Source organism: Cotesia typhae, unplaced genomic scaffold, assembly GCF_013202065.1.
Source record: "Cotesia typhae breed Kobodo isofemale line unplaced genomic scaffold, CoteBio_Ctyphae scaffold_45, whole genome shotgun sequence".
Taxonomy (NCBI): domain Eukaryota; kingdom Metazoa; phylum Arthropoda; class Insecta; order Hymenoptera; family Braconidae; genus Cotesia; species Cotesia typhae.
Genome location: NW_027423777.1, coordinates 1,046,389 through 1,062,346, shown reverse-complemented (window position 1 = coordinate 1,062,346; position 15,958 = coordinate 1,046,389). Strand labels below are relative to the sequence as shown.

At 26.9% G+C, this 15,958-nt stretch overlaps 1 protein-coding gene across 1 annotated transcript in view; it reads left to right on the top strand.

Moving 5' to 3' along the window:
• Positions 1-15,958, top strand: part of LOC141536849 (uncharacterized) — a 57,100-nt gene continuing 41,142 nt past the window's right edge. The window contains exon 1 of the mRNA XM_074257615.1: positions 1-1,532. Within this exon, the coding sequence (XP_074113716.1) occupies positions 1,515-1,532 (18 nt within the window). The 5' untranslated portion in view covers positions 1-1,514. The remainder of the gene's footprint in view (positions 1,533-15,958) is intronic.

Below are 15,958 nucleotides of genomic sequence, written 5' to 3'. Positions count from 1 at the left end.
ATTGATCATCTTTTACCTGAAAAAAGCATAAAGAAATTAAATAAACTGAAAGTTTTCTTAATTTCTAAAAGAAACAAATTTATCTTAACTATATTTGTTGAAATAAAAATTCTAAAATTTCTTCTCAAGTCGAAAATACATAAAAGTGACTATAAAAAACAACAAGTAAAATAAAAATAAAGTTTGATTGTCAAGGTGACCGAGAAATACAATTAAACATAGTATATATATTTCCTATTCTACAAAGTATAGCAATTTACTTACAACAGGCATACCATTTGTCTATTGTACCATTGTCTTGGTACAATATCTCTCTCCCTACGTATTATTTTTTTCCCGCGCATTTTTACCGGCTTTTTCATTCCCTCTCCTCCGATTATTCATCCGCTAATTTTACCACACGCATGCGTAGTGACACGCAGGCATAGTGACTGCGTCTGCGCATGCTTTGGAACATAAAAAAAAAATTACATACATCAGGACCTGAAATGAGAGTGTAGATGAAGATGAAGACACGAGACACTGATTGAGAGGGTGAATTAAAAACAGTCATAGGAGAAAGTGAGAAAGACTCAGCTGTCCCCACTCGATTTGCCGCGTCGCAACTTTGCGCATCGAATTCCTCGCCGTTGAATCTATCTAACGCGCAGCTCAGTTTGCGTCGCGCGGTCTTTTCATCCGAATGTGCCTTCGTGTTGCTTTCTGTTACCATTACTGCCTACTGCCAACTCACTTTCCCTCTCGGCTCTCCAAGTCTCCACGCTTCATTTTTTCTGGTTCTTCCAAAAGTACTTAGACTCTTTCACTTGCGTCTCATACGCACACCGGGATAGACGTCGTCCAGTTTGTGCTCCCACTAAATAGTAAATAAATTAACTAGTAACTAAAATACATTTTATAAAAACATTTTTAACAAAAATTACCAGTTTTATTCTTTCAAATTAGTGATCTTCAGTTCCGTGATTTTTTGCCTTATTTTTTTTAGGAAATTTTTTACTAAAACAAAAAAAAAAAAAACGTGGTTCGGTCGAGTTTTAACGCAGTTGCACCTTATTTTTTTCTGTAGATAAAAAAATAGTTTTTTTAATTTTTAAATAATTTATTGAAAGTAATAATTGTGCATGTTTTTTTTTTTTTATTTTTTTTTTTAACTTTTACCTGTTTCGCAGTGCGGTGATCAACGGGAAGACTATAAAGTCACGTTCCGGATAATAAATGTGATGATTTTCTTCCAACTAAAAAAGTAAATTAATTAAAAAAAAAATAGATAAATAAACTTGAGTTAAAATTAGACCGGTAGTGGAAAATAAAAGTAAAAAATCGCGTCGCGACTCACCGGCGTCGAGACACTAAAATGGACGTCGGCATCGTCGATCTTTGTTTGACCGGCTGTTTCTTGCACGAAATAGAGAAAGAGGTTGAGAGAGAAAGTAAAAAGTAAAGAATAAAGAAAAAAAAATTACATTACCAGACACAGACACAGCCATTTATATGCCAGAAGTTTTTGGAAGACGATGGTGTTATATTTCAAGGTGAGTTTTATTTTAAAATTTATTATTCAATAACCTCGGGATTATAATTTATTTATACCGTTTAATTAGTCATGCGAGCTTGTTTATTCAAGTAGCAATTACCTTGCATTCTTATTTGAATTTTAATAAAAATTCATTTACAGAGTCCTCGATTATTAATTTTATTAGTTGTCGTCTGTTGCGGTGACCAAGAAACTTACCAAGATCCGTTTTTGTGTTGGTTGAGGTTAAGATTAAAATAAAACATGGCGGATTTCTTTTATGATTTTTTTTTTTTTTTTTGATTAAACTTATTAAGAGATCGTTGTTGCTACCCGACAAAAATGAATTCAAGGAAAGTGAACAGAGGTCGTTCTTAAACATATGAGGCTTCCGGCGGGTACCACGAGGGTCGCATGGCAGAATGTAATTCGGAAACAGCCGGAATATTTTTTAACTCTAGACTCGTATTAAGTGACACTCCCATCGTTTTTGTTTCAATTTTTTCAATAAATTTTTTCAAAATTTATTTTACGATAAAAATATCAGGTTTTTTAATTTTGATTTTTTATTTGCAAAAAAGCGCGCATTAAAATTTTGTTTTAAAAATATCTACTAATTTTTTTTAATATTTTCAGATAAATTTTATCGAATAAAAAGTATCCGACACGGCCATCTTTCGAGAATAAAAAATAAATTAATGCTCATTATGGATATTAGAGTTTTTAATTTGCATAAAGGCGGGATACGGTTGATACAACTGGTCGGGCGATAACGAGCGAGTGTTGCTCGATGAAATCTTCGGTCATTATTTTTTATCTCTTTTTTTTTTCTTATCTTTTATATTCATCAATTTTTTATATAAATATTGATGAAAAAGGAAAAAAAATTAGCGGTCGAATAAGATAATAAAAAAAATCTAATAAATCATCGGTTAATCTAATCAGTAAATAATAAAATATAATTTTTCTTTTTCTTTATTAAAAGAGATAATATATATCGATAAATTATTTCATGTGCGCTTGCAATAAAAAATTTTAATGGAGAAAAAATGAACATGTCTTGGATCCAGTGAAGTGAAGTCTTAATTTTTTCTTTTATTCATTTTTATTATAATTATTTTTTATCCATGACGACACCTGCATGTAAATGCGAGTATGATTCGGCGTTTGAATATATTTAAGATATAAAAAAAAATTAAGAATAGTGGGGAAGTATTGGAGGGGAAAAATATGGTTGAAAATGGCGGTGGTGAAGAAGAAGAAGAAAAAGAAGTTTTAAAAGGAGACAAGGTGGATGGACTAGAATGACGATGAGAAAGAGAGTATGAGATTCAGACGCAGCATGTCTACGGATCAGGTCTCCATGATGGCGTTTATTTATTACCAGTATTAATACCGAGACCCGTAGAGTTTGCTCGGTGATTACATAAAACTTGTCTCCGAAGTAGAGGTTTTAGTTTTTTTTTAAATTGCCTAAAAAAATTTCGATGGCCGATACGTGGAACGTCTAGACGTTAAACAGTGATGTGAATATATTTTTAATTGATATTTTTATCATTTCTCTATAGAAGTTATTCAAGTGGCTGTTTTTTTTTCTTTTAATTTTTTTTTTTTTTTTTTTTTTTGAGTTTTATCTAGTGTTTAATGTTTGTGCAAGACTTGGAGAATTTCTTCGGACGGAGTATCTGTTCACATCTTACCGGGCAGCATTAGATTTATATTAGAAATTTCTAATACTGTCAGGTAAAGATGTCGTCAGGATTCCGAATTCTACAGTTATGATTTTATTTAAAATTGGTTTTAGTGGTTGTGAGTTTACGCGTTTAAAAAATTAACCGATTTTGGTACTCAAAAAAAAATTTTTTTTAATAAGTTGATATAAAAATATCAATTCAGCTTTAAGTTAATAGGTACGAATGTGAATTTAGCAGACATATGATGATTTTTTTATAATTTATAAACAATTTATTTGTTACAGAAGAAATAGTATAAAAAAAATCATATGGAAATTTTCACAAATTTTTTCTATGCAATTTTTTTGATTTTTTTTTATAACCATTAAGTTCAAATTCATGACACTGAAGTTAGCAGACGTCTGAAAATTTTTGATTTTTTTTATTAATCACCTTACAACTAAAAAGATATTTCTAAAAAATTACACTTGTTTCAAGTTTTTTACAGGTGAAATTTTTTTTTAAATTATTTAATTGAAATTTTTTCAATAAAAAATTTCTAAAAATTTTGAAATGTCGGCTAACTTCTTTTTCATTAAAATTAATTTGAAAATTCTCAAAAATTAGCTGTCTGCTGAATTCACCCTCATTAATAGATTGAAAATCGGTGAATTAGAGAAAAATTGCTACTAAAATTTTTGATGCTTCATCTAAAAAAAAAATAGAAATATTATTTTGTGAAAAATTTTCTTCAAAAGAAAAATTTACCAAACTTTTATTATATTGTAGAGAAAAAAAAATATTTTGAATTTAATTTTTATAAATACAATTTTAAAAAGGTTTTCTGAAATAATTAAAAAAAATTTTTTTAGAGAAATGTTTACTGAATTTTGAGAAAATAATTATCAAAATAAATTTAGAAAAAATTACTTCTTTTAGAAAATTGAAAAAAAAATTTGATAAAAAGTAATTTTGTAAATTCTAAGAACTATTTCTAACTAAATAATTTCTTAGAAGTAGAAAAAAATTCACAGAATTCTTGAATTTAAGTAAATGTAATTTCTACACAGTAAATAGTCGAAGGAATTGTTAAGTGTTGAGTGAAAATTTTTGAAAAGCAAAGTTAGGATAAAGAAAAGAACAATTTTCTTCATAGTGGAATTTTTTTTATTTCTGAAGAAATTCCAAGAACTTTACAACTAATTGATTTTGAATTTAATTAATAACAAAAATAACTTTCTGTAAATTTTCTTATAGAAAGCGATAACATGAAAAAATTGTTAAGTGAAAAAAAACTGAGAGACGCTTGAGAAAACCATAAACTAAATTAACGAGTGTAATAAAATAAACTATCTATTTTTATTGGATATCATCTACAGAATGTATTTATATATATTTAAATTCAAACATTAAGTTCATTTATGAACGGTTTGGCTTCTACAAGAAACGCGAAAATTTTTTAAATAATTATAAATATATTTACACATGAAATAAAAGTGATACGTTGTCGTCTTTATATTCTAGTGAGTCAACGCATAGCTAGAATATAAAAGATAAAATTGAGCGTAAGTGAGAGTGAGGAAGGAGTTAAACAAACTCGAGATGGGTATACGACATAAAGTCACCAGTCATCGTCTTCTCACAGACACATACTTACAACATTATAGTAACGTTTGCGTATTTCGAGGGCGACAAGACTAAAACGCTCCAAACGGATTTGGACCATGGCCAGAAATGTCTACGTAAAGTTATGTTTAAGAAAAAAATGTATATAAAGAAAAAAAGGAGTAAAATTGAGAATAAATAACGCACGTCGCTGAGATCAGGTCTGAGTTCTCGACTTTTGGCACTTTTATACCTGATATTTTGAAATTTTCAAAATTATTTGAAAAATTGGTTGAATATATTTTAAAAAATTAGTATTTAAAATTTCTTCATGTAGTTTTTTTTGTCTACATCTGAAAAAATTCTTGAAATGATCATTCATCTGCTATTAAATAGAAATTACATGAAAGTATGAAATTTTATGCAATAAATTATTTTATAAATTAATACAATACAAGAATAGTGTTTAACTTATAAATTGTAATTTTTTATATTCATACACATTTTATAATTATTATATATTATATTCACTTTCATAAATCAATTTTACGCTTATTAAATCTAATAAGATGTCAGAACATAATAATTATATATTTATTTTTCATCATTTTTATATATTTTATTCGATTTTTTTTAAAAACATGATTATTACCATTTAAACAGCGTACTTCTGCAATAAATATGATTTTAATTACAAATTAAACTAATTATAAGAAGTGAAATTTTTTATATAAATACGCTGGATTTGAAAGCTGAATATAGAACTATAACTGCAGCAGATGTCCGGCAATTTTTTTATTTATAACAAATTTATTATAAAAATTACTGAACGAAATAGTGCCCTTGAAAATTAAAAAAATTCTTAGGTATTTTTAATAGATTTCATAGAAATCTAACTATTGCATTGGTTCTCATGTCAGAATTTTCAAAAAAGTTTTGTATGTTCTTACTCAGCTCGTCAATCTGAGTCAGAAAATTTATATGGTTCAAAAGTTTATATATGTATGTATACCGGCCTTGTCTCTTGTCTAACTCGATCAATTTTTACCGGATCTTCATTAAACTTAGCGTCCATATTCTACGGATAATTACCGAGGTTAAGTTCGAGGATGAGCTGAATCAGTCGGTTATTTTAGAAATACGAGCTGATTCAAAATTTCAAAAAATTTTGAAAAATTCAAATTTTTTTAGTCTTCCTTGAAATAACTTTTGAATGCAATAACTTTTCATATTTTTGTAAATTGCATTTTGAAGCTTATTTAATAACCTTCAATTTCCATGCTAATTTATTTCCCTCAATCAAGTAGATCACGAATAAGAGCAGATTAAAAATTTCAAAAATCGCGAAAAAATTCAACTTTTTTTGATTTTTCTTACAATAACTTTTGAATGCGATAACTTCATTTTTTTCGTAAATTGCATCTGAGAGCTTATTAAATAAGCTCCAATTCACATACTTCATTATCTTCCTTAATCAATTATGAAATCTACTTTCATTTCGGCTGCCGAATGGCCTTTTTTTTTTTTATTTATTTTTTATGGAGTTGCTAACTGGAACTTTTCAAAATATATAATACTAGAATTCAAATTTGCGCGCCCATGAATTTAGGGTTTGCATATATTTTTATGTTTTGATATATTTGATCAATCACGTTACGAATAGTTTGCTTACATGATATATTTTCATATTTTTCATTTAAATTATAAGAGTGGATTAAACCGTTAATTAATTAGTTGAATTGAGTAAAAAAATGATGCATATACTTTTATTTTTTTTTATAATATTTATCTCTAAAACTTTTGTTCGGATTAGTATCAGATACATTATTATTAATAACCACAACTATGACGCGTATTATTCGATATTTGCGTGATAAAAAGTTAACGTGTAGTGGAAAAAATTCTCAGAACCGTACTGTGGACGTTGCGTAGGCTCACATATATATTCATGTATGTATAATGTGTAAAAGTGTACAAGTATAAAGTAAAAAAAAGGAGATATCTACGTCCACATTCACGTAATAGCCCATACTCAACAAAGTCCTTCGGAAAACGAATTAACTTTCTTATTCTCCATTTTGGTGTATGTACCGTCTCGAGGTTATTGTACAACCCCATTGTTATTATTTTTTCACTTAACGGCAAGCTTACTACTTTAATTGTATTAGCTTCGTTTTCTGTGAGGGTTGTTCCTTGTTTCTTCCTGATAATTGGAATAAAAAGGGTGATTGTTTTGGGGTTTTACCATAATGGCTAATACAATTTTTGGTTAATTTTATTTCGGTTCAACGCTTTGAGAATACTAATTGCACGACTCATGATGCAAAGCATCAGAGAGTGTTTTACAATCGAAAAAATTTTCTTGCTTCATTTTGGCAACTATTTATTAGGATACACAGAAAAAAAAATTAACGATTCAAGAGATAAATTCTTGAACTAAGAATGTAATTTTGAAAAGGTTAATTGTCTTGAATCAAGTAAAATTTCCTTAAATCAAGAATATTAAGGAGGTTCGACCGAATCTCATGTAAAAAATAATTTCCAACCGAGCTTTGAAATTAAGTATACGTATAAATAAATACGTCATTTATCTAATCTCAAAATTTAAAAAAGATTCACCGTTTAGTTACTTAGATATTAAATTTCAAAAATCACATTTTTTATCTCCTTATACACGGGCTCTTTTGGCGGCCAAATTTTTGTCGAGACTTAAATTATTTTTTTTCAATATTAACCTGCCAACTTTAACGAATAAAAAACTATACCCATGAAACTCGGATTATTGCAAAATATAAAAACAATTTAATAATTATACATTGCTGATATAATTTTTGAAATATTTAGTTGAATTTTATGTTTGTAACTCGTTTATCGTCAAGTATTTATTCGAATAAAGATTTGACAACATCGCGTCAACAGCTGAGGGAAAAAAAATAGAAATATAGTTATAGAGAGAGAAATGTTTAACTCACACACTTATGCACGTCTTTTCGATGGGGATAATCAAACGCGCTATTGCCAAATCTATTTATCTTTCTATAAATACGAAAGTCATTTTATTACTTTACTTTATTAAATAAGTAAAAATGATCAATTATTAAATTATTTGAATTATTTTAAATTAAAGTAAAGAAATTTAATCATATTATGATCTTCCTTCAAAAATTGAAAATTCGTTATCGATTCTTTAAAAAAATTATAAACGATGAAAAATTAGATTTTTAACATACAACCTTATGGCAGATTGGCGTTTTAAAATTGTTTTTTTAATTAATTAATTCCACGCCTCATAAGCGAAACGTTGAGGAAGTGATCTACTCTTGACATTTCAAAAAAAGCGGTTTTGTCGATACTGAAATAGATTTTTTTTATTTATATTGCACTTACAGGTTAATATGAGTGTACTAATATCAAATCAAATAATTTTTCAGGCACATAAGATATATTTCAATAACAATTATTTTGTTTAACATAGTAAATAATAACATTCAAAATAATCTTTTCTGTACTGAAATAATTTTATTTTTATTGTCTAAAGTAACACACGTCAGACTTTTTCAATTAATATAAGCGTTCAATTAATTGTCGTTAAATTATTGTTTATAAAAAACTAATATATGACTATATTTTTTGTATATCTATCTATACATTTTATTATAGTGTTTTTTTCCTCACCTTAGAATTACGGCGCCACTAAACCACAGAGTTTTTTTTTATTTTAGTATTTTGCTTTGTGTATTTTATTTTAATCGATTTTATTGTAAAAAATTAAATTACGAGGCGTGCACTTTTGGATTTTCCAAACTTTCCTTATTTCGAGTCGGTTTTAACTACTGTAGTCATACCTCCGACTTTGACTGTTGGGGGTGGTACGTTGGGGTCTTCTTGGATTATGAGAATCTTAACCTACGCGGCAAGGGTCAGATTTCAACTAAGCTGGTCTCTAAGACCAGTTTGGGAGTCGAACCCACGCCTGGCCGGTGAGTTAGTTCAAGTGCTGCCAGCTGCCCAATTTTAAAATACAGTAACTACAAAATTCTTATACCTGATTTTTTTCAGTATTGCTGCATTTCTTATAACTTTTAGACCTTAATTTCAAGTAATTTTTCTTGAAAATATTTATATTAAAGTATTTTTTATTCATAAACCAAATTTTTTATCAATTTGGCGCGCAAACTATTTTTTAATAAGAAAAATTTTTAAAAATCTTCAAATTGTCAATTACTGTGTTTTGATGATGAAAAAAAATGATATTTCGTTTTTTGTTAATCACTCGAAAAAAATTAATATTTAGGCAATTCTGAAAAAAGCGCGTTAAAGAGGAAGAAATTTCCAATAAAAAAAGCCGAAATTCCCGCAACTCTATCTCCATTATTTATAATTTTAATTTGACGTTGAAAAAAGGACTCCGCGCGGCTGTTACGGAATGACCAGTCGGTTAAGGTCACCGATTTTTTATAATTTTAAAATTACAATATTTATGTCATTAAAGCAGATACCACTAAAAATTATTACCCTGAATTTTTATAAAAAAATATTTAATTATTACAAAGTTATTAACAATCTCGTAGAGCACTAAAAAAAATTTCCCTCTCCATGGTCGGTTCGATAACTCAAAAACGGATCATCTGAAAATAAAAACCCCAATTGTTTTTTAGTTAGTAAGGACGTGGTTATCGTCGTACGTAAGGAATTTTGAAATTTTTCATTCAAAAAAAAATGACGACTGATTGAAAATTTTCTCATTGTTCTTACTGTTTTTTTTTTGTTTTAACCTGGCTAAAAAAATTTTTAAAATTACTGTATGCATGGTAACATTAATTTTTATGCAAAAATCCTTACAATGAAAATACATGAGAGTGTGAAGTTTATCAATAGTCGAAATTCGCAAAAAATTGGAACTTATTCCTTATTGGTCAAAATTAAGGCGCGCGCATGGCGCGCTATTCAAATTTCTAGTAACTTTAAATCTAGTTACAATTTAAATTTGTCTCCGCCAAACAACAAAGACAGAAATCAAATTATAATATTGAAAAATTTATCAAATTGAAACTATGATTTTTTACTGATTGTTTACTGATTTTTTTCAAAAATTTCAATTTCTAGCGTTGTTAAACAAGGACACTCATAAAAGGTCATTTGTTATGCATAACTTTAGTTATATCTCTTGAACAATAGAATCAATAAATCGGCTTTTTTTTTTTTAAGCATAATTTTTCGACTAGATATTACAAAATTTGGGGTCAAGTGTAAGTAGTTTGGCTATCAAACTTAGACCGAGAAAATTTCTTATTAAATTTCTTAAATCATCAAATTTTTTGTGTGATCCAAAATGATTAAATTCTTCAAAATGATCTTAGATTATGACTCTTGCTCTTAAAGTTGTTTGGATACGACACATGGTTTGTGACATTGCTTTCTTTTATGGTAAATGTTAAAAGTTCAATTTTTAGTCATTAATAATTACACAAAAACTTCGTCAAATTTTTTCAAAAAATTGTTTTACGTGTATTTAATATGGATTAATATATTAAAAATGAAGTTTTTCATCTTTATATTATCTTTATATCCGATTAACATATCAAGTTAATATAATTTAATCATTCAATATCAGTGTTATCGTAATGTTAGCTACAGAAATTACATGATAATCTAAGTTGAAAAATTACAAAAAAAAAATTTTACAAAATAATTTGATTTTTACCAATTTTCATTAGGTACACGGAAAAAAAAAATTTGGGAAAATTTATAATGATAACGTCATAATCTAGGACCAGATTTTCAATACGATTATTTTTATAATTTCACACTTTCAAATTTACGATGTTACATCGTAAAAATGCTTATAAAAGTAGTAAATAGGATTTTTATGATGTAACATAGTAAATTTTGAAATGCAAAATTATTAAAGTGATCGTATTGAAAGTCTGGTCCTGGATTACAGTGTTACCATTGTAATTTTTCCGCATAGATCTCATCACATACATAAAATTACTTAGATATTTTTAATATGTTCAGAAAAATACATCTGATTTAAAGAAATGTTTGTTTTAAGTATTAATTTACTTATGCAACGTTGCGTCGGAAAAATAGGGACATAATTTTTGATATTTTCTTTATCAATTTTTAAAATCAAATGCTTTAAATCTGTACTTTCAACTATCAAAAGTATTCAATATGTTATTTTCTCTCATCGTCTTGATTTATATTAAAATCTTGACGGTACTTTTAGTAAAAGAGAATAAAAACTGCCATTTCTCATAATAAGATCTAATGTTAAACGCAAAAATTTTTAAGTTCAAATTTCATCAAATTCTGAATCGGCAAATATTTAACTGAGGGTACTACCTCCATATAAGTAGTGAAAGATAAAATTTATATTAAAGACTTATTTCAGAGTATTATAATAGCGAACATTTTTATGTAATATATAATAATTTTATATAAATACAATAATATTGAAAGTGATCAGGTATAGATCACTGACCGGTTATTGGAGTTCTTATCTTATTATTGCTTGAAATTGCTATTGATGTTTTAAATATAAACCACTTATTTATTGCGTTTCTAATCAAACAAATTCACAAATTTACTTGTGGATTATTAAAGAAAATTGATGAAAAAAACACTTTTCAAAGGCAATTGTAAACCAGACTTTCAGTCCAGTAATTTTTATTTTTATATAAATCTTTGTAAAAATTACATATTGTTCATAATGTTGAATTTTGGATAATTCAATAACAGTAATGATAATTATATATTTAAAACTTTTTCTCCCAACATTTTCGATTTGTTCAATTCAACAGCAATTTTGTTTTTTTATAATGTTCATATGCGTTGTTATGTCTAAAATTTATTATCATTCTTAAGGCAACTGAAGTACCAATATAATTTTATCCATAAATTTCACACACTCACAAATGCATCGGTTATTTTTTGGATCCAAAGCACTGCCGAGACGAATTTTTTTATAACTATACCCTTGATTTTACAAAGTCCCAATATAATACTTTATCTTGATATAAAGTAAAGGTTTTACTGGGCGGTATACCCTTGATTTTCTTGAAGTTTATCTTTTTTTTAGTGATTTATAGCTTCAAGTGCGTTTCATCCTTACTTTAAGGTTTGAGGACCGTCTTTTTTACTGATGATAATACTTAAATGTTAGCATCTATAAATATAATTTTATTAACGAATGAGTTATCAACTAAAAATAACTTCGTTACAAAAATCGTTGATGTTACTGAATTTTCTTCAAATTTCTATTTTTTATTGAGATTTTTATCGAAATTTACGTTGTTTATTTGTAGTTGTAATTGTAATTGTTTATTGATTGACTGCGGGACAAAGTCTCCTAACAGCCAGAAGAAATACATAGCGTAATATAATATAATACAGAGAGTGAAATATTTGAATAGTATACAGATCAATTTTAGAAAAAATCATAGAAAATATTTTGTTTTTTTTTTAAATATTACAAAAATTAAGAGGTCTCTCTCACGTCCCCTGCATGTTATCAAGTTCTTATGTTTCAATTTTTAAAGATTTTCACATTGAATTTCACCCAAATATCACACGGTTAATTATCCAACCTAGAGTTCATTTTGCTCTATTGCCATTAAGTGATTGTAGCACCTTGTTTTAAAGTCTTCTAGGATCGCTGCAGTAGTTATTATACCTTGTAAGATTACACTGGATATAATCCGAAAAAATATCCCGTATAATTTGAATTATACTCAGTAGAATCTTGGATTATATAATTTTTTCAAAAATTGTGATATTCAACTTTTTTCTTTTTTCATTTATAAATTTTTTTGAAATTTATAAAATTTGTTAAAATTGTAATAATTAATTTTTTTTTTAATTGTTTATTTTTTTATGTATTTTTCAAAAATGTAATGCAATGCTTGGATAGAAAATATTTAAGGATCATTTAGGCACAATTTTTCCGATAATTTGGGGTTGAAAAATTTTTGGTCAATATTTTCAAATGGGGTCACGATTTTAATTTTTTTGAACGAAATTTCTATTTGATTCTATTGATATATTAAAAAAAAAAAAAAAAAAAATTCGCAATTAAAAAAAAATTGATTACGACAATTTTCACAAATTTTACAAATTTTCAAAAAATTTATAAATTAAAAAAAAAAAAAAAAAGTTGAATATCACAATTTTTGAGAAAATTATATAATCTAAGATTCTACTGAGTATAATTCAAATTATACGGGATATTTTTTTCGGATTATATCCAGTGTAATCTTACAAGGTATAATCAGAAAAATTACTTGGTCAAATCGGAGATTACACTGAGTATAATACAAAAATCATTTAGTATAATCTAGATTATATTTGATATTATCCAAGAATTTTTTTTCATTACAGATTACACTGAGTATAATAAGGGAGGATATGCAGTGTAATTTTGTTCTCTCCATGCATAATTATGAATTGAATTTATTCAATTAAATTCTGATTAAAAATAATTTTATATTTTTTGCTATTTTTCGAGTGATCACTTGGAAAAGGAAAAAAAAATCTATTAATTTGACCTCGGATTGCGACAGCCAAACTACATTAAAATAGCATTTTCCCAAATTCTCTACATTATGAAATTGTAAAAAAGAAGTACATTATGAAATTGCAAAAATTACATTTTTATGAAATACTTCAAACTGAGTATTTAACAGTTATTTTTCCGTGTACAAATAGGAACTCATAAACCAAGAAAATTATTTTGAAGACTTTCATCGTCTTGAATCAAACAAAAAAGATTTGACTCGATTCAAAAATTACCGTCTTCTAATTTTTTTTTTTCAGTCTTGATAAATCAAAAATTGTAATCGAGAATTTTTGAAAATACTGAAAAAGATGTATGGACTTCTCAATCTTGATATCACAAATATGGTCAGTTTCAAATTCAAAAGTTCTTCAGAAAACTTGATATAGATTCCAGAAACGAACAACAGTTGTATATTGCGCAATATGATAGTCGTGTTCATTATTATTATTATTTAACTGTAACGTTAAAAAAACGTGCATCCTTTGCTGGATTCCAGATGTTACAAATTATTTCTTCTAAAATGAGTCGTGGATTGTCTATTGAAAATATTCTGACGCATTTAAACGATTTAAACAAATATACACAAAAATCAGGAAAATAATGTTTTTTTTTTCAAATTTTCTTCTCAAGCCGAAAATTTTCTCAAATAACAAATGATTAAAAACAATTTTTGATATTCTTCTAAAAATACTTTACTGTAAACGCGAAAAAAGTAATTTTGCGAAGTTCACATAGAAGAATGTAAAACAAAGATCCAATTTCAAGAGACCGGTAAACTTGTCAGTTCTTCATAAAATCAGGCACACGTGCTTCACATCCGTAGTTTAAGACCGTTAATTTTTTTCATCATCAATTTTCCACATGTCTGAACTTGTTAACAAATAAAATGATTAATGATTTCATTTGAACTGAAGTTTAAATGCGACGGCTTAATTGTTTAATGAACAGAGGATTTCAAAAGTATCACATTTATATTTAAATATTGTGGTAAATGGTTTTCATTCTAAATTTAACGATGAATTATTCACGTTATTACTTGAATGATTTGTAGACTCTACATTGAAGAACATAACTGGATTTCATTAAAATATTTTCTTAAATATGCAACTTTTGTTTCAAAATATACAGTTTTAAACGAGATACGAATATACTATTGATTAAAATTTTCTTTCCATTTATGATACACTGGTAGAAAAGTTAAATTGATTCAAGAAAAGAAAATTTGAATCAAGAAACACATTTTCTTCAAAACCGTGTTTCTTCAGAAGACTTTTTGTTATTTTTAATAAAAAAATTAGTATTTGAGGGGAAAATATTGAGATCTTAAAAAAAGACAAAATTCTTTTTAGTTCTCGAAAGTTGTTCTTTGATGAATAATTTGATTGAATCGATAGAAAACAATATACTTTTGGAATTTTTAATCAAGAAACACATTTTCTTCAAAACCATGTTCTTGGTTCAAGATTTTTTTTTCTTGAATCAAGATAATTTTTTCATCACTGTGTTTTCTAAATAAAATAAAGTCTCAAATACGTTTCAAAATATCTTGAAGTGGAAATTTTGTTTCTTTAAGAGATTTTGTAACTTTGTTTAAAGAAAACGAAATTCTTGTTAGATTTCGAGAGTTATTCTTCGATAAAGAATTTGATTGATTTAATCGAAAGTAATATATTCTTGAATCAAGTGATAATAGAACAATTGAAGATATTGGACTTTTGAGCCCAGACAATAAATTCTTGTTGCGCTAGAACTGGTTGTCTTTAAAATATGTTTGTTCTTGGATCAAGACTATTTCTCTTGAATGAAGATAGTTTTTCTATCAGTGTATAACTTCTCGTCTAAATATTCAGACTTAATAAATTTTGAAGATTTTTACAACAATTCAAACATTAATATCTCGGTAATCAATAATCGCCCAGAAAATTAACGAGTCGTTTCAGAAACTATAAAAAATTTTCTACAAGAGTCTACTTTCATTAGAAAAAGTACAATTTTTTTCTTTTTCTTTTACGTGAATGTAATTGAAATGTTTTTGGTTAAGTTGCCGCAGCACTGATTGAAGATCTTATTTTTCACTTAAAAAACAGTTACTATATCATAATACTTTGAAAAAAAATTATGAACCTACAAATAAAAAATGAACTGACTTAATCATGTAATTTAATCATTATAGTATTTACAACGATTTAGACTGTTAATTAACCACACAAGTTTGCTGAATGACATATTTTTTCTAATTAGCTTATGACAGATAAAATTGATTGCAAAGGAAACTAGAAACAAATTATCTGTGGATTCGTACATTTTTTTTTCTGTTGTTGCTAGCGTTTATAGTAGAAGCATGCAAGATTTTGCATATCATTTCAGTATCAAGAACATCACACTTCAAAAGCTAATATTTTTATAAATGACGTTCAATTTTTCTACGATAATTGGGCCAATTCGTTCAACTAAGTGACAATAGATCCCAGAATTAAATTCCAATAAAATTGACCGCTTTATTGCTGTAGATAACTGCAGTATATTTTAGCAAAAAACTTCATATTATATAAAATTAATTACCAGAGATCAAGAATGAAAGGAGAGTTAAGGCCGGATGATAAACTT